The following is a 21,212-nucleotide window of genomic DNA, read 5'->3' as shown; positions in this document are numbered from 1 at the left end:
TTGAGTTTTAACACGGACTTGTAAAGCTTCCACTCTTTCTTCACAGCTCAAGAGACAGATACCACAGTTACACTCTGTTGAGGACACAATCCATGTATTCACTTCCTGTTGATTTTGACTCGCACATGCTCCGCAGACCTGGTTGTGAAACACTTCCAGCTGTGCCACATACAACCTCGTACACAAGTGTGCTGCTCAGATTACACCAGGAAACTACTCTGGAATAGTTTGAAAGTATTTTAGTCACTTTCTTCTTTCTCCTATTTTCTTGCTCTTGCAAATATGAGAATGTTTAACTCAACAGTTTAGCGATAGAAAAAAACAATCACATTTTTTTAAAGAGCTTTATTATTGTAGAATTATTGTTAGGATTTTTCCCCCTCATAATAAGAATAAATAAATATAAAGTGGCTTTAAATCGAATTTTATGATAAAAAATATTCATAATAATATAGATTATTTTCTATATTTGTCCTTGAATTTCCCCATCATATTGAGGCACAGCTTCCTTGCTCCCAGTGCATATAGTTGACCCTCAGGAAACACAGTCGCCCACATCTGCTCACGAGTGTATCGATGCCTCGAGATGTCACGAGAAGAATGAACTGACTTGCAACCGTGGTCGACACTGGATGGAGGTGGCAGGTAATAGATGATGACTGACACTCATGAGGAGGACGCTTCATTGGCTGCTGATGAATCTCTAAATCATAAACGATGAAAAGTACATGAATTATTAAGGCAATAGAGACAAATCACGCCTGTTTGTTAATCTGTATTTATAACAATTAATCTATATTTTGAGACGTTTTGTGTCAAACTGTCAATTTGACGAAGGTTTTTTTTCGTTTGTCCGTATGTTTTGTGTGACGCTGCAGAACAGACTTTTCCGTCCTCGTGAATCTAAGAGCAGCTTGTAGACAAAGAGATTAGGCCAGAGTACATCTTTATACCGGGAGACATATCATACCTTTTCACTGTCGGAGTGTGTGTGTGTTCCAATAATTCCTCTCTCTTGCAGCTGTCATCATCTGTCGGCATGCTGCCATGCCCAAGTACGCACACTGCACCTTTATCTCTGCATCGCTGTCACCATCACTGTTATGATTTCTCCCTGTGTATGTGTCTGTGTGTGTGAGTGTATGTGTGTGTGTGTGTGTTGTGTTGGGTGTGATATTGCATAACTCAGGCGTGATAGATCACCCACTTAGCATAGAGGTGAAATATGTGAACAGTAGATTTTTATCATCCAGTGTCAAGATGAAAGTTTAGCGCGAAACACACACACTTAAACGCACACAGACACATACATACACTCTCTTTTAAATCCACTGCTAATGGTGCAATGGATGGTTTTTGACCAGTTAACTGGAAAGAGAACGATTTGACGACACTGAGTACGATGATCTGTATATCATCTGCATATAGAAATATTTCGTGATTCATTGAAATTACTGTATGATGTGTTGACAATTAAGAGAAGAATGCAGAATACCAAAAACACTTATTCTGGGAACAGGTTTATAATATTTTCAATTATATACATTTGTTAACCTGATCTCTTATTTGTTAGGCATTTAAATATATAATATATATCTAAATATTCGCTGTTATTAAGGGCAGAGAATCTAAGTAAAGTCATTTCACATGATCTTTCTTTCTTTATTGTCTTGCTTCTCTAAGAAAATATGTCCACATGTGTCCACACTTGGTCTGAATTTCCATTTAACACAGCATTTTTTTTATATAGAAGGTTCAACATGTTCGAACATCACATTTACAGCACTATAAATTTGTTAGTTAAAAAAGTTAGTCTAATTAAAGCGACAATATGTAGGTTTAAATATGTAGCTTCTGGCGACCCCATGTGTCAAAAAAGAGCAACTGCAATCCTTTAAAATGCGTGATGCACCATTGCAAAAAACATTAAGCTAAAAAAAAGTCTCCAAGTACTTCACATGAAAAGAGTTCTAGTACATGTTCTAGTCATGACTTTTCAAAATTAAACGAATTATTACAGTCCTTTTCGTTGCTTCAAACAGAGACTGTTCTTTACTCAAGTGAATTACGTACTGATACAATATATATGATTGCAATTATCTATATTTTTATTCTGTTAATTTATGGGAGAAATGCAATATACATGCAATAAAAAAGTGCCAAATGGTCAATGCTTTTGTCACTTACTGTATATGCAAAGATTTCAATTTAAAAGCATTGAAAAAGTTAGTTAAATTGCCTTTTATGTAAAAATAACACCCCAGTTAAGCACACTTATTCCAGAATAGTGAACAAATAAATAACCAAAAGTGCAATCATCGTCTACTTTTTTTTGCCAGAGCTAGTGTTTAGGTTGGAAATAGATTTGTTGGCAGTCAATACAATAGGAGTCAATGGAGAGCCCTCTGGAGGTGACACAAGGCGTCTGGGTGCACAAGAAAAACGAGCTGCAGTTTTAATGTTTTGCCACGTCCACATTTCCAGGCCAACAAATTTGACATTAAAACGCCATCAAACTTGCCAGACGTCTGAAAATAGACCAACATCTGTTTTTGAGCTTAAAGTCTTAGTGCCCAAGAATCTGCCATCTTGGCAGTGCCAGTGCCTCCACTCTTTGAGGAGACTCTATACTCACTTTAAAAAAACTAGTGTGGGTCTGCTTGTGTGGATTCTTGGGCTTGTTCCAATGATAAAAATGAGTGAAGCAGTGTGTGTATGCATGTGTGTGTGTGACACTTGACCTCAGATAACACTTAGTAAGAAGTTGTAGCCAAACATGGGGACCCAACATCGCCTCCTAGTGACGAGATCTAACCTCAATCTTCTTTACCTACTTTCTTACCTACCTGACCTACTAACAGTTGTTGCATTTGGTGCTTTGTAGGAGAACAGGAAATAGTTCCTGTAGGTCTCCATCTCAAACTTGTAAATAAGTAAAACAACTTTGTTGCCACATGTGTAGATTGTATAGATGTTTATGCAAAATGTTCACCTTTGTTTGACTCTATACAAAGTGACACCTGGTATCCTAGCATTGCTGTGTTTTCTATTAGCATTGGAAAACCACAGTTTCTGGTCTCATTCTTTGCTGTCAAATATCTGATATTAGCAACATATAGCAAGTTATTACCACTTGATTACCCAGTCATTTACTCAAATAAAAATACTTTTGAACTCAAATATATATATTTTTGCCTAAGAAAAAGCGTGTGACCTAATGACCCACTTATGTCATACTGGCCAATTGATTGATTATTCAATTCTTTCCAACTTCATAGGGTTAAAAAAGTGTAATATATTTCTAACTGTGTCTATGTTAGCTTCCACTGTGCCTGAACAAATAACTCTCAGACCCTCAGGAGACACTTAAATCTGTCGAAAAAAAAACAGTTATAGTTGTAAATTAGGCAGTTACACAAGTGTTATACACTACTTATTTGTATTCTATTGTGGAGGTGAAAGATTATTAAGATGAATCCCTTTCGGTCATCTATTAATTTGTCGTGTTACTTTCTCTTTTCATCCTATTTCTGGTGCTTTACCCACGAGTTGTGTTCTGAGCAGCTGGAGTTGGTTCGCTATTTCAGGCGTCTGGACCAGATGTCGGTGGGCACAGGGGGAACATGAAGAAGCCATGTTAGAGCTTGACTTTTAGATTTATTCTTACACGTTGAATACTTTGACCTTTTTGTTCTGTTCTTCCTGTGTCTGTTAATTTACATTGTCAATAGAGGCAAATGTTTTTTCTCTAGTGTTCATGTCAGTTAGATAATATATCAACTTTAGTAAGTAAGTAAACGTTATTTGTAAAGAGCCTTTCTAGACCAGGGTCAAAAAGCGCTTTAACAATCAAAAACAATACACAGTTAAAATAAATACTTTAAAAGGCCAAGACACATAAGACAAACACAGGAGTCCCAGGAAATCAAGGAAAAGCCTGGACAAATAAAAATGTCTTAGGATGTTTCTTGAAGGAGTCAGTAGATCCATCAAACACAGAGGGAGAGGAAGATCATTCCAAAGTTTAGGAGCAACAGCCTGGTAGGATTTCTCTCCTCTGGTCCTGAAGTATGTGCACAGAACCCTCAGCAGATTCTGATCCACAGACCTAAGAGCCCGAGCTGGGGTGTAAGGCTGGATCAGATCAATGATTTCTCAGTGATTTTTCAGATTTATCTATGGAGATAAATAAAGTATATTGATTGATTGATTGATTGACGGTTGTAAGGAGGAGCCTAAGCATGAATAGATCTGAAAGTAAGAACCAGAATTTAAAAATTGATCCTGAAAGAAACTGGCAGCCAGTGAAGAGTTTTAAGGATCGGAGAAATGTGAGTTCTTCTACTAGAGCGGGTCAGAATTCTCTCTGCAGAGTTTTGTATTAACTGGAGGCGAGACAGCTCCTTCTTGTTTAGGAACTTTAATAACTTTAATAACTTATATTGAATATTGACTTTGTTTATCTTTTTTTCACTTTATTTCCGTCATATTTTTTCAAACTAATGAGAGGTTATTTTGTTTTGCAATCCCGACCTAAGCAACTGAAGCAATGCGTTGATTTAAGTGTGTCTTAAATAGATCTTGGACCTCTATTGTACTCATCAGTATGTATCTGTTTGCACAAAACTCTCTTGTCATTGAAATATTTACATTAGAAAATGTGCTTTAGCCCCGCCCATTGAGAAGACTTGATTTTATTTGGAGTTTAAATCTCGTTTACCAAAACCAGGCCCACTTTGTTGTGATTAGTCAAACATTGAGGTTTGTCACTGTATGTTATCAATCCCGGAAGTGTACACCTCCAAGGGACTCGTTGTATAAACAAAACGGGGTGTGATTACAGCTGGCTGGAGGAGGAGTGAAGATCATTATTACTTCATAATGGACTCAGCTCTTGTAACCTCTTGTTCGCTCAGATTTCAGTCAGGGGGAACTTTAACTTCAAAACGTCATCATGATGAGGAACTTACTGCATCTTGGAGATGAAGAATTCAACATTTGAAACATGTGAGTGAGTCAGGAGAGTTGGGACTCTAAAGACACATATATATACACACACAATCAAATATTATCGTTCACATCCATTTGAGTATTTGAAATAAATATGTTTTGAATAAATACAAGCATACTCTTTAACTCAATCATATGTTTTGTAAACATCTTAGATGTCAGTCATTATTTATTCTACTACATCAAACCATTTTCAACTTAACTAAAAACATTCTCCGCTGATCAATCAACATGTTTTCAGAGCTTTAAAAGACCCTAAATGTGAATACAATTTCTTCCCCTTACTCATATTTGTCTGACTCACTAAACTGAATATTCTTTTGATTTTGAACACCGTAGAGGCACATTTGATTAAATTATATGATTATTACACAAACTCCAAATGATCTAGAGATTATAACAAATGTTGCCAATTTAAAATGTGTTCAGTTAATGATTTCTGCTTAACCGTGTTAAGAGGAAATTCCAATTGAAAGTAATGTTCCATTTCAGAAATTGAACCTCCCAAATCGTCACCTAATAATTTTAATCATTACACATCTTACACTATCAAGCTCAGAACATCAATCAAAAAGATAAAACTTGTGTTTTTGTTCCCATTTTTCACTCAACCCCTGTGTCCCCTGAGGCGGTAGTTTCTCATAAAAGCGTCTATTTGCAAAAAACATGAGCCCATCTTATGTACTTTACTCAAATTCAACCACATATAATCACCGTTTTTTTTTCATGATTCAATACACTACAGCAGTGGTCCGAGACCTGGCAGTGGCCCATGAGTCATTTAAAACCAGTTCACACAGAAATGTACTTTGGAATTTTGAAATAATTTGTATTGATTATAACCGTCTGAAAGGGTGAGCTTCTCAACAGCTTTCAAAGGAAGGAAATGCCTGATGTTTGTGATGTTACGAAGGTGAAAGATTTGTTTTATGTGTGAGTTAAAGGACAAGTCCTGATCAAAGCAAACATCAAGATCATTTGGCAAGTCCATCATAAAAAGCTAGATCATTAGTTAGGGATTATCTAAGATGTTTTGGATCAACTAGTAGAACAGAACACTTATTGGTCATCCAGGACTCGATATCTGTAATACAGGCCTGTAGTTGTGTTTGCTGATTACTGAGATTTGGCTTCATTGATAAATACACTTGAGTGTCACCAGCATAACAATGAATTTTGATAGTGTTTTTTTGATCAAATTGCTACATTGCAGCATATAAATTGTTACTTTCAGAAACAGGAGTGGTTCTTTGTGAACCAGATTTCAAAGAGGGTCGGCAGAACATAAGCAGTTTTTCTGTCCTCTGATTGGTTGTTCAGATTAAAATCAAAAACTCGTATTGCCAGCGTTATAAACACATAATAGGATTTTTTTTGTGGTGGAAGTACAAAATAAAACAATGAATAAAGATGTTACCAACCAAAAAGTTTATTGGTTGAATGTTTACATTATTTCCACAGACCTTTAGATAAAAATGTGAAAAATAAAATGCTGTGACGGCTCAGTATAATGCTGACTCAGCAGAAGTCCTGGGGTGTTTTTATTCTGTGAAAGAATTGTTTTATATCTAGTTTACAGGTTTATTTTTTGGAGTAAACTTGAGGGAAACAATTGTCTTGACATGTCAAGATTCACAAGCTATTGCTATTTCAGAGAAAAATATTATTTACCAAATAAAAACCTTTTAGTTTGATATTCTATATCTTACAATTCAGAAATTGAATGAATATTCTTTTCTTCATGTGCGGCCCAGTAACCAATGCCTCACAGACTGATACCAGGCCCTGGACTAGGGGTCATGGACCACTGACCTGGATGGAGGAGGAATTGTCTTGTTAGACTTACAAAAGCATGACATGTTTATAGTTGCTTTGTTCATTGATTAAAAAAACAAACCATGAACTGGTTATTAGGAAAAAGTTATTAAAAATGATTACCTTGCCACATGCTGTGTGTGTTTGTGTGTGTGCATGCGAGTGTGTGAAAGTCCTGAACAATCTTTAATAAGAGCTGTTAGGTGTCCATATCAGCAGTTTGAGACTTAATGCAACAACATCAGACGTCTGGATGAAGCACTTCTCTCTGATCCGGAATCACTCAATGTCTCATATCATCTTTCACTGTCAGACAGCTCTACACACACACAGGCACACACACCCACACACACACACAGACACTTTTGCAGAATCCGTTCCTGGAATCCAGGCGGATTCCGCGCTCTGGAGTCATTTGACCTGTCTGGCCGGACTGTTAGAAGACGCGGGCAGACACGGGATAAAACACATTTGTGGGTTCAAACTTTAATGTGGCGACGGAGTGAGTGTTAAGTTATTAAGTTGTAACTTTTGCGTGTCACATTAATATTAGGAAGATGAAAATGTAGTTTATGCAGGATGATCTTAAAAAGTTTATCGTATAATCAAGATAATGTCTTCAATACTTAATGGAACAAAACTTTTACGGAACTTTATTCTGATCTCCATGGAAACCTTTTGACCAACACGAACCTTGTTAAAAAAGTTCTTACTTCGAGGACATTGTTTATCGGCCCCATCCAGGTGCTGAAAAAAAGGATCAGATTGTGCATATGAGTCCATGTTTAAGCTGCACTTGTATGATGGGATATTAACATCATTAACTCATCTTGACTAAATTGTAACTTTGGTTTTCTAGTCATGTCTATGTGTGGATTTATTTACAGGGTATGTATTGTCTTTCACCTTAGTTTCCAGTGTTCAGATCGATGTAGAAAACTAGTAAAAACAAGTGCACTAAAAACGTTTTATCACTTAAAAAGAGTCCCTCTATTTTTCCGAGTTAATTGTATTTTATTATAACAAATTCAAAGAAGCAGAAAAAAGAAGACAAACAAATAAACCTTTTTTGGTTTGAAAACTTACCCTTGTGGTTCTCAACTTCAATTTTGATGTTTTAAAGTTCATGTGGGGATTCAAGTGTGTCTTAACTAGATCTTGGACCTCTATTGTAATCATTAGTTGTCTGTTTGTACAAAACTCTATTTTCATTTAAATATTTACATTAGAAAACATGCTTAAGCCCCGCCCACTGTGTTTATGTAGATTAACTTTCTGTTACCATAACCACACCCACTCTGCGTGTCATCAATCCCCGAAGTCTCCACCTCCAATGGACTCGTTGTATAAATGAGTAAGTCAGGTTGTATGTGAGTAAGTCAGGAATGTTGTGTTGTTTTTCACATTGGTTGCTCTTTAAGGCCGGTTTCAAGGAGCAGGATTAATAACCCTGAGTCATAATCTTATTCCTAAAGATTGATAGTACGAGGAGTTGCTCCTTGAGGCCAAATTTTAAGAAAAGTCTTAGAATCATAATGTTTTCCTAATATTTTGGTTCTTAAAGTGATAGTTATCCCAGCATTCTATCTTCACTCATCTTCTACTCACCCTCATGTGGACTAAGGATTGGGATTATTTCCAAAATAATCTTTTCCTTTTTAGAAGTATAGACAAAAATGTATGTTCATTTCAACATAGCGAGAATGTTTCTTCTTTTTTCTCACAGTCACAAAAAGGGATGTTACGATTCTACTGGAATTCCTCGGGAATTTTAACTAAAAGTCAGATCAAATTATTCATTGCACTGAAGGTACAGGTAGAATGTACCTGAAAGTGTGATGCTAATTAGGTGTCATCACAATAAATGATTGAGTGATCAAATTTGAAAGTGCACAAAAGAGTGAAAACTCAAGAAGAAGCATCTTGGACAGACAACTGCTCTTCACAAGTCATGTCTGGAGTGGAGTTTCCCACACTTCTGGGGAAAACAAAAAACAAAGATGGCCTCTGTATGCTACTAAATTAACCATTATCTGTTGTTAAGGGCCTTGTAGCAAAGCAGCCCATTCTTCTTCTGGACAGTCTCACAATGATTATAATTTGCAAAAGCATCTCTATTTTCATTTTTTTTTATTATCTGTCTGTCTCCTATGAACTTGACAGCTTGACAACAGCCATGGACATTTCTTAACCCTTGCCATGAAGACAACTGTGTTTGGTGTATCCCTTGCGTTGTCTCTGGTTCAAGGTTAACAACAACCACCACTGCATATGTATTTATGGAAGCCAGGGAGGTCGTTCACTTGACCCAGAGATAACACAAGGGATACCACAAACACATTTGTTTTGAGGCCTTGGACGATCCTCCAAAAATCTAAGAGTAGAAATCCCGCCTAAAATACAATCTTCTGTTGCCACGTAATGTCCCTTCAGGGAACTTTTTCAAAGAAAAATACCCATTTTTTCATGGCTCCTCGCTAATGTTGGTCAACAAAGAACAAAGAAGCATCGTTCAGGTGAGACTCATGGGTGATGCAACCAAGGAAACACAGCGTCAACAATCCTTTTTTTAAGGCCAACAGAGAGAGTTCGCAAAGTACAGCTAAGTACACAAAGACAGAGATAAACTGATAGAGTTACACAGAGGAAGTTAGTGCCCCCTGCTGGATGGCGAGTGCTTTGTTTAGAACACATACAACTGAGACTAGTAAGATTGTTCTTGGAACATTAACAAGAATCATTCACTTCATGTATCACAATGTGTTGTATCGTGAAGCGTAACATGAGAGCACAACACGTGCCATTGTAGGTTCATTTGAAAATACAGTGGGAAGAATGTTGACTTTTTGACCTCCATGAGCTCCAGTCCAGCTCCGGGATCCAGACAGACGTGTGGGTGTCATTTAATCTTCCTCATGTCTTCAGTTTGTTCCTGCTGACTTGTTGCCCACTCACTTCTTGTCTCCTTCCTTTCAACCCCTCAGCGATGATTAACCACCCTGCTTGTTGAACGCCCACGCGGCTCGTCCTGACTCGGTCCCGGTGGCGGCGTGTCTTCTGTCAGGGGCCCGTCACAGAGGACGGATGATGGGTGGTCAATGGAGATATCAAGAAGGAGGCACTTGATCGTGCATATACAAAGTGTGTTTGTTTTCATGGAAATGATGCTGAAACGGATCTTCCTCTCTCGCTGCCAGACTCACTGTTGCACCACCAGAAGGCCTCCTGTCGTCCTTAATCTCATTTCTATAACAGATCAGCTCATTCATTGGATTAGTAAACCACCGATGCTCACCAGCACGTCCACCACTCAACAGAAATCCATGGCCTCCAGATTCAATTGTTTACAATTGATCCCAAAAAAAGTCCCGGAGATGGCGTTCGAATCCGAGCAACTCGGCACAATCGATGGAAACCTTTTGATCCATCGAAAGATTTTTCTCCTGTGTTCGCCCCCCAAAATACATCCTCCAGCGAGTAGATGACCTGAAATCAATGTTGTTTACGGCTGCGGCTATAAAGGAGGGAAAAGTTTTGATCAATTGAAACTTGAAATGTTGGACATGTTGGAACCAGTCGTTGGTCAGCTGACAGTAATCGATACAAAATTGTATTTCCCAGTTTATGGATACAAGTATTAACTTGTTTATTCAAACGTAGGTTTAGTTCTGTTAAAATATTTATTTTTGTTTTGTTTCTAAATGCATATTAGTTCTCAGTCCTTTGTTAATTAAAATCTTAAAATAAGATTTTGTTCGATTTACCAATAAATATAGTTGTAATTGGTTATTTTTAATAGATGCTTCTGCCATTATTGCAAATACAGGTTGTGCTAGCATAAGATCAATTCTACTTCTAAGTGAGAGAGAGATAATAAGAATAAATAAACAGCCTTGATGTTCTAATAACCCGTTCTTTTAAACATAAGCAAGTACTAGACATCTATTTATTTTTGGACATTTTAAGAATCATTGCTGATAAATTGTAAAAGTATTAACTAAAACAGAAGGAGTTTATAATGTACTACATATACACTAGAGCATAAAAATGACTAAAATAATAAAACAAATTGCATGTTAAGAAACCTTTATATCAGAAGTTAGCGTTTATCTTGTATGTGAAATGTTGAATTCTTCATTTTTTTCACATAAACCATATTGGATTTTACGGTATTTTCCACAATGAAATGAAACAGGAAATGAAATGGACCCCACCCCCCGTATTGTGCCTGCTTTTTGGGGTGTTTTTTGGGTTAGTTTTCTACATCTTATTGTACCAAGCTACTTTGTGAAGTGAAAGATTTAAAGGTCAGATTATTTTCTACTAATAAATCTAACACCAGGCGTTAAATGTGAAATAAAAATAAAGTTTAAAGCTGGGTAAAAATTAATCAAGCCCAGGAACCAGCCAATATATTGGGGTGTTGGTTGGAGGCCAGAAGTTGCAGCAGACCCTCTCGCCCTCCTCCTCCTTTCTCCCTCCCTCTCCGCCTTGACAGATCCGACCTGATATCAGATTGATGGGAACGTTTGATTGAAGTCTCTTTGTCGTGCTAATGTCACGGCGAGTGATGGATGAGGCGCACACACACACACGCACACACACGGACGCGCGCGCGCACTGTGACCAAACTTCTGGCCTCCTGGTCACCATAGGCGACGTGAAGACAGGTCACGTGACGGCGATCTGAGGTAAGAAAAGAGGTGACATACAAACACAGGGGGAGGAAAAAAATACAGTGGAGGAAAAAAAAGGGGGCGAGCTGAGGATGGAAGCGAACGAAACTGACGAATTGGAGTAAAATCGCATCGAGGGGTTGCAGAGGTGATTTTTTTTTCTTCTTCTCGCGTCATTTTTGGTCTAATTTTAGAAGCTGGTGAAGGCCACTCGTGCGCGCACACGACCCATCATTCATTACCCGTTTTTTATATAACGTTTTTTTTTTTTACATTCCACTCACAAATTGCGGATTTTTTTGGCAAATTTTCCTGAACGCCTCATCATGAACTCCTTCGTGGAATATTCCATCTGTAACAGACCAGGGAACGGTTCCTATTCGGCACCGAAATCCGGATACCACCATCACAGTCTGCACCAGCACGCCGTGGATCCTCACCAGGGTTTCGCCGTGACTACCGGGGCCTTCCACCCGGGCCACACCGGGGCCCCTGCTCCCGTGAGCAGGAACGACAGGACCACCTTGGAGGTCAGCTACAACGGGGACGAGGGGTTGTTCGGGTCCAACGGATCCGGCTCGAGTCACCATCTCCATCAGCATCCTCACCACCACGAGCAGCATCCTCCCCAGAACTACCACCACCATGTCCACCCGCACGACCCTCAGAGTGGATTATTATCGTCGTACGGAACCGCCGGCTCTTACGCGGGCCACTCCGGCGCATCAGACTACACCACGAGCACGACCCACACTCAGTACTTCATGGAGGATTCTGCGGCCTCGTCCTACTACCATCAATCATCCTTCAGCACCACCACGTCTCACTCCGCGGGTCCCAGCTACGGGACGCTGGCCGGAGCCTACGGGGGTCCTCAGAGCGCCCTGGCGGGCTCCCAGTACCCGCAGCAGCTGGGTGCGGGTCTCGACGCGGTCGGGTACCTTGGACTTTCGCACAATGGAGAGCTGCCGGTGATCCAGAACCGAGAGACGCTAGACGAGGAGGGTCAGCAAGCGGGTCAGACCTTCGACTGGATGAAGGTGAAAAGGAACCCCCCGAAAACAGGTGAATATAACGGTGGAGAACATTGTTTCGTTTTTATTTTATTTATTTTTTTTATAATTAAAGGCTTCCCGGAGGCCTGAGGCTCGATCTCGACCCATTGTCACGACAAATACAAGTGATCGAGATTTATAACACATTATAATATTCAACATACATTTTAGGAACGAAATGTGTGTGTGTATATAGAACACACACATATTTATATATATATATATATATATATATATATATATATATATATATATATATATATATATCACCGTATGTTTATCCTGAAGCATCATTAAATGACGTCAACTCATTGAAATGCATTTACTACTCCTCTGATAACTTTTTTTCGAGTTGACATCAAACAATTTCGATGAAGTGATAGACTGAGGGACTTGCTTTAAATTAGATTTGGTGTCTCTTTAAGTACCTAAAGTGGATATGTATTTCTTTTTCTATCCACCAAAAGATCAAATCAAGGTGGATTGGCGTATAGCGGGTCAGACTATAATCGTGTTGTGAAACTGGCTCTGGTCTGAGTCACCTATCTGAGCTAATGGATCTACCAGGAGACAGATTTTCTATTTGGACAGTCGTGCTCTGTCGACTGCCTCGTCCACACACACACACAAACACACACGCGCACTGGCACGCTCTTTTCTTTACCCTCATAATGTTATCTAAGTACCAGCTCTGCTTTTCTTCTCAAAACAAGGGGCAGTTAAACTTAATATATCATGTAAAATGCTTGTAGAATAAACTCGTTTTAGATCAATTTAACCTACAAATGTGATTTTTTATTTATTTTCCACAACCACTGGTTTAACCTCAGTGTCATTTCTTGTCCCAGTCAAAGCCTCCGACTTCGGCCTCACGCACAACAACGCCATGCGCACGAACTTCAGCACCCGGCAGCTGACGGAGCTGGAGAAGGAGTTTCACTTCAGCAAGTACCTGACGAGAGCGCGCCGGGTCGAGATCGCGGCCACGCTGGAGCTCAACGAGACCCAGGTCAAGATCTGGTTCCAGAACCGACGCATGAAGCAGAAGAAGCGCGAGAGGGAGGGCGCGTCGCTGACCAGTCGATCCTCGCCCGGTAACGGGAGCAAAGAGACGGACGACACCGACCACTCGTCCGCCTCCACGTCCCCGGGCGCGTCCCCGAGCTCAGAGACGTAGTTTTCCGATTTATTTTTCAAATGATTGTTAATCTCAGGGTATCGTTATCGTGGCCTTCGGTCACGTGACTCTGTCATGTCGTCATCATCAATCACCTTTTTGACTTATCACCCAATTACATCGGATATATACAGTCATGTCAGTGCTTCTTTAGATTTAAAAAGACGTCCAGTCTACTGAAATAATGGTTATCATCAGACAATAAACACCTTGTTCTTCAAAACATCTTATTTTTATAAAACACAAACTACTGTATGTAAAACACGTTTACAATAATATAACGTTGGCACTTTAAAACCCAACATCACAAGCCATTATCAATAGTGATTGTTATCTCGATGTATGCCCAGATTTAGGATTATACACAATAAATAATGCTAATATTGTCAACAAACAAACCACCCCTTAATCCATAACTTTTCAAATTCCATTTACATTCAGTTAATCACATTTTGAAGTCGGTTATCGGCAACAAAACTGTACTATTAAGAAGAAGACTTCGAATCAAATAAGTGATGATGATGATGATAAAATGCACTTCTTTTCACGAGGATAAACAGGGTAGAACTATGTGAGGGAATTCTTCAGACACAAACTCACATTTGCCTTCGTGTTTGCTGTATTCTTTTTTATATATTTTTAAAGAAAATATGATGTGTTTTGTTTTTAATATGAGCTCAAGACTTTGCACTATGTGATTCCCACTGTCACACACAGACTCGTGAAGTCTTCCACGGTTGCGAGTGCGATGCTGCAGCTTGTTCCACTCAGGGTTCATTCAGGAGTGTGTTTGTGTATTTGTGCGTGCAGAAGAAAGCTACTGAATTTAAGGGTCTGTAATCTTCGTCGCTTCCCTGCTGAGTAGGAAATGAGAGGAAACCGACTTTACTGCCTGTTTTTATCCCGCCAAGTAAATTATTGAACTCTTTTATAGTCTGAAGAGTGGATTCCGCTCGAAACTGTTTCTCTCTCAATCCTGTTTTATTGTGAATTAGAGAGAGGAGCACACTTAAAAGTAAAGTTTTAGAAAGACCCTTCTGTCAGAATGCAGTTGACTTTTTATTACATTTTTTTTACAGATCGAATTGTTTGTCGTCTTCTGTGTCTTTATATGTTTGCAGTGTTTGAGCCTTTTTCAATCATTTCTGTTTTCTCTTGAAGCTACCTCAATTAAACATTCCTAACTTGTTCACCCGCTTTTTTTCTCTCAGTCCATTGGAAAGGTCCTAAGTTTAAAACCTAAACAACCAGTTGTCCCTTTAGGGGGCGCTATATGAATTCATACGTGTCATCTTTCTCTGAGTATTAGTTCTTAATGTGTGTATGACACTCCAGATAAAGTCACAATTGGTTTTGTTAACAATAATCTGGGTCCAGCAGCAGGTGAGCTAACCGCTAAGCTACTAGTTAACTTTGTGTAGCATTTAGCTAATACAGTAGCTATTACTGTTTGTCCTGTTGGTCACCAATAGTTTTTTCGTTTAGACAAATGCAAGACTAGTAAAGGTAAGCTACATGTCTTGCCAAAGTCCAAACAGTCGATCAGACCGTGGAGTAGTCGGATACAATTTCCACAAGAAATTGCATTTGTGATTTGGCTAATGTTTGTTACTACCTAAAATAAAAATAACATAATAAATGTTCTGCATTTATAGTCCAAACAACAATAACAACCAATGAAGAGCATGTTGTCAACATCACGGCCCTGCCTTATCAGCGATCGATCGTTCGGTTGATACAGACAGGGATTCTTGAAACTGTGTTTTGCCAGAGTAGAACTGGATACAACAACTAACAGAATAATTATTTAAATACATGAATTGAGGGTGATACAGGCGGAGCAGTAATATCATTGGTGTTTAGCTTCGCAACACTAGTTCTAGTCTGCTTCCACTTTTCCCTTTGCTGTAGGCCTTTCTTTAGTCGTCTTTAGCTTCCTATCTATTGTTTGTACCTCAAAACAAGTCTTGGCTTCATTGCCATAATGATCAGATCCCCTGTGAAGGCACATTTAACAGGAAGGGTGATGACACATCCCCAGCCAATGTCTTAAAAAAATATATATATTTGGACCTCATCTTATGGTTTCCCATTAGAATTGAAGGCCATTCCAATCATTATAGTACGTTAGCGAAGATCCAGGGCACTTAAGAGACGAAATCCATCCATAGATTTTAGAAATGCCTCAATACTTCTCTAGTCTCTGGTCAAGATTAAAAACTTGGTTTGTTGTTGGTGACGCTGACAGTTGATTCTATTACTAAAACTTTTAATTACAGGCCAAATTAATGTTGTCCAACTGGATGTTTACCGACTGGACATCATTTCTCTAGATCCTATGGAGCTCTTGACATGGTAAAAAGAAAATATATATATATATGGTGGCAACAAATAATTTAATAGTAGTATTTTCACACTATTAAAACCATAATATAATGTTGTTTAATTTATTTAATAAAGTAAAACTTAAATTATTTTATGAAACTTTAATTTTAATGGATTCTTATTTAATTTCTTCATCTCATCTTTTTTCATTAATATTTGTTTCATTGTTTTTATTGTGTGACATTCTATACGTTCATTTAATGTACAGAGATGTTCCAGTTTCACAGGTTGGTCACTGACACCTCCACCCACGAAAATCAAGTTCCCATGCAATCATAAGACAAAGTCGTGGAAAACAGTGTAACGCAGAGAGAAGTCTTGGAGGACAAGAACATGGAGTAAGAAACAGACGATGACTGAGGAGGAATCCGAGCTCTTCCTCTTCAGCAACTAAAGCAACACAGTTTGACAAAACACAACACACAGAGAGATTCCAACAGGAGTAAGAGCTTCACTGGCCTCCAGTTGACCCTCGCGCTCAAGCAGAGCTACAGTGAGGAATGAAGCGATGCTTTCCAGGTGGTTCTCTGATCTATTGACCCCTTGGAGAACCTCTGGGATATATAAACATGTAAACACACTCCCTGGCATTTTCTCCTGCTTCTCTTCGCTGCTCCTCTGAGGAGTCGCCTGGTGTGGAGGCTCAGTGGCGAGCTCAGTCATCACCTCATCACGGGCGCACACACACACACCCGCACACACACCGGGGTCATGGACTTTTTCAGTTGACCTTTTTAACCTTTACAGACAGCAGGGATCAAGATAAGGAGGTGGTCATCTGGTCGAGTTGAAGGTGTGATTCCTCACCTCTTGCTTCTGGAAGAAAAGTTTAGATGCAACTAAACACTCAGTGAATAAGATCTTCTAAAACCAGTTGGAGTCGTGTTGCCTGTAGACATTTGAAATGAACAATCTGGGACCAAATAAATGATCCAGAAAACATTCCAGTAGAGTAATAAGTAACAGTCATTCGTTTGGATAGAGAAAGATGGATGTATACTTTACTTATCTCACAGAGAGAAATCCTTTAAAACAAAGAGAATACTTAAAACTTTGAAACCAGAAACCCTCTTTGTTCATTCAGGAAAACGAACCTTGTATTGTCTCACTGCAAGCTAAGTGATATAGTTCAGGCACAAACTGTTAAACAAGTTACGTGAGAGGAGAAGAAAATGAAGTTGAAACACTTGAATCTTTCTATTGTGACCTTGCACAGCCTGAGCACAACCTCAGTTTTATTTTCCATAACTGACTCGAGTTTAACACAGCATGTGTGTGTGTGTGTGTGTGCGTGTAGGTGTGTGTGTGTTGTGTGTGTACACAGTTTGACAATGAGTAATTGAAATTAAAATGGCTTGTTTTCTGTTTAAGAGTTCACAAGGTCAGTTTGCAGACAAATACTGCCACAACCATACACACACCTACACCTACACACACACATTAACACGTTAAAAAAATATTCAGATCGTCTTCTCTAAATCTAAACAATCTCAAACAATACAAAATAACTTGATGAACATGAGAATGAAAAAAAAAAAAAAAAGGTTTTACTCACATGTCAGTGCTGAACTTTTGAAATGTTTTGGAGAAACTTTGATCATGTTTATAGAACTGACACAGGTTTCCGTTTAATTAAGTTCTATATACACACCATGTTATTGTTCCTTATTTTATTAATTATATGGACAATAAACTACCACAATTCACTTCTTTATAGTTGAAATGTGTCCACTAGTTTTTTTCCTTCTTGTTCAAGTACTTTCTTTTTAATTTCCCATCATAATATTTGGCTCATCGACACTTCACAACACACTGAATATGAAATAAAAAATAAATCATATATGTGCTCCAACTTGTACGTTTTTTGTGTGACTTCAGAAAAAAAGCAACTCTGTGACCCTCTGTGACACACAAGGTGGATCTAAAGTTTTTTCTCAGATTCAACAGGGATATATACATTTTATTTTCACTTCCTTTACAAGTATCCAGAGGTAATATTTCTATAAACATATACATTTGTAGTTTCATATACCTTAGTCATTTAAATCATAAGAAGTGATTAACATTTTTTCTATATCGAAATTTTAAAAAAAAAGAAGAAAAACCCAAATCTCAACTGCAGCTATTTAATGTTATTTTTACTTTTTTGGCTGGAAGTTTGCGAGCGAGCAGCACTGGTGAGGTCAGCAGGAGAGCAGGGGGCACAGGGTTATCAGGTCCAGCATTCCTGTCCGTCCACTGCTGGAAAAGAACAGCAAGAAATCAACTTAAGAAATGACAGATTCTGGAACATTATATATATATTATTATATTTCTGTTTGTTCATCCATCCATAATATGATCATTGAAAGGTGCAAATAACTCAAGCAAGTTAACATCGGTAGAATTGCTTGAACAAGTCTGACTTCCATCGTTGTTTCAATAAACATGCAGGTAAGAAATAAAAATGATTAGTGACCTGATGTTTTTATTCATCTTAAAACTATACTTCCATGTTGGTATTCTCCTCCACTGAAGGAGTGTATATATAAACATACATGTATGTGATTAATTATACATTAATTAGTCTGATTTCCTTCTTTATTGTTCAAAATACTTTCAAAATGTGTGAATACATACATACAAGTGGACTTCATGACCCTGTGTTTGCTAGGGAGCGTAAAATATGCCGTCAAAAACAGGACACAATAGTTTGCTTATCTTCTGTTAACACATCAGTGTGTGTGTGTGTGTGTGTGGGTGTATGTGTGTGTGTGTGTGTGTGTGTTTGCGGTAGGTGTGTGTGTGTGTGTGTGTGTGCGTGATACTGTATGTGTGTCTGAGTCAAGAGGGGAAGCAGCGGCGGCTAAAGTGCATCTATCCTCGGTGCGCGGGTGAAAGTGAGGACACATCCATCACGCATGTGACAACACAAAACACATGTGCACACTGGTCACACACAGAAATGACAAAAGGTCAAACAATATTTAATGAACAAATAGATCTGAAGTGAGTCAGTAATGGGCTGGGTGACACACACACAAAAACCAGAACAACAATGGCCTTAAACACACTCACACATGTGTGTGTATATATATATACCAGAGAAGGAATTGAACTTAAATATATAAACTTTATGAAACTATATATATATGTATATATATATATATATACATTCAATTCCTTCTCTGGTCCAGCCACTCATGTCATATGTGTTTTGCCCTCTAACTCGCTATTTTTAAATCTGTCCCTCCTCCCGAGGGATTGAGCGTAGACAGGGAGTTGCACCATCCCTGTAAAAAGCTACTCCTACTCTGGAGCTTGACTCCCTTTTTCATCCTATGTCTAAGAGTTAATGTATTCTCAATCCTGGATTTTGTGTGAAACGGCGGCTACCAAGCCAAGAACTCAGGCATGGGAAGAGTTTGTTAAGATCATGAACAAACAACAAGTTTTGCTCAGAGGGGAGAGTTAGTGACAAGTCAAAACAGAACTGGTCTTGTTCTTTAAGGGGTTTTATTTTAGTGGTAGGTCTTCAAAATAAACCAAAATAGCATATAATGTTTAAAATCCTGGTGATAGTACAATTCTAAATTTCTAGATTTCTTGAATAAGAGTGTGTTGCATCAGTTTGTTCTCATTGATTCGATAAAATTTGTTTTTTTCTTTAATACAAACAAACAAAAAAAATGAGAAAAAGTATAATATAAAACGTAAAAGCTGAAATTACCTAGTAAAGATGATTAGCTGCAATCTAGGAGGAAGTCAAGGGGTAGACCCAATGCAGGCTTTTGAGAAATTACGTTTGTCAGTTGACCTTAAATCTCTGAATATCTCCAAAAGGTTGTTTGTGTGCTCTGTCAGGGGTATTCTAATCTTTACTTCAGCTTGTGGTTGATGGTTGGACAGATTGATTGATGGATGGATGGAGGGATGAATGAATTGATGGACTGATATCTAGATGGATGGATGGATGGATGGATGGATGGATGGATGGATGGATGGATGGATGGATGGATGGATGGATGGATGGATGGATGGATGGATGGATGGATGGATGGATGGATGGATGGATGGATGGATGGATGGATGGATGGATGGATGGATGGATGGATGGATGGATGGATGGATGGATGGATGGATGGATGAATGATGGGTAGTTTGATGGGTGGTTAAATGGATGGATGGATTTATGGATAGACAGATGGATGGATGGCTTGATGGATTAATGTACAGATAGACAGTTTGATGGATGAATGGATGGATAGTTTGATGGGTGGTTGAATGGATGGATGGATGGCTGGCTGGACGGCCTGACGACGGATGGTCAGACAGATGGGTGGTTGGATGACAAACTGATGGATGGATGGATGGTTGATGGATGAACGGATGTACAGACGGATGGATGGACGGATGTGTTATGAAGTTACGAAGCAGACATAACTTCTCAAGATGATGTCCCTTCCAAAGTCATGAAGGGTCCCTCAGATTTACAGTGCCCGCCCTGCATCCGATCCACCCACTTTGTCACCGCTGTTGTCATGACAACACACGATGATCACCCCCCTAAAAGATGGACTGTCAGTCTTTATCACGTCAACCTGCAAGTGGCTCCTCAAGTTTCATTTCTGTGAACCAGGGTCTGCAGGGCCGGTCGCCGCCTCCCAGAGACCAGGCTCTGAGGTCACGACCACCAGCTCCCATCAATCAGCGAACACTTTGACCGCGAACACAAGCGGAGGCCGGCATGTGAGACGTGCCGACCACAGGTTACCACTTATAGCCGCCGAGTATCAGTGATTGAGATTCCTGCCTTTTCTCGTCCCTGAGCTGTTTTTGGTGTCGCCTCTGGACTTCACTCTTCCGTTGACACGTTACTGCAGTTGTTCGTCATCGGAGGGGTTTGACCTCATTGTTGTCGGTGTTACCATCTCCCGTCCGAGGCGGCGATTCATCATGTCGTCGTCCAGTCGTGTCAAAGCCGGCCCTTACGTTCGGACCCTTCATCACTTGACACCAGGAGACCTTGTGAATGGCAATTCTTCCACTTGTCTATATTTTCTCAGCGGGCTTGTGACGGGTATGAATCCAACACTGCTGTTATTACGGCGCTGG

The 21,212-nt window shown here is 39.1% G+C and overlaps 1 protein-coding gene across 1 annotated transcript; it reads left to right on the top strand.

The window, feature by feature from the left end:
* The first annotated feature begins 11,578 nt into the window (after window positions 1-11,578).
* On the top strand, window positions 11,579-13,733 carry hoxb1a (homeobox B1a). Its single transcript, XM_087809675.1, has 2 exons — window positions 11,579-12,566; window positions 13,405-13,733. The coding sequence occupies exons 1-2, from the start codon at window positions 11,828-11,830 to the stop codon at window positions 13,731-13,733; spliced, it is 1,068 nt and encodes a 355-aa protein (XP_087665801.1). The 5' UTR covers window positions 11,579-11,827.
* Window positions 13,734-21,212: the final 7,479 nt, after the last annotated feature.

This window comes from Callionymus lyra, chromosome 15 (genome assembly GCF_982586985.1).
Source record: "Callionymus lyra chromosome 15, fCalLyr1.hap1.1, whole genome shotgun sequence".
NCBI lineage: Eukaryota > Metazoa > Chordata > Actinopteri > Syngnathiformes > Callionymidae > Callionymus > Callionymus lyra.
This window is presented reverse-complemented; position numbering and strand designations above follow the sequence as displayed.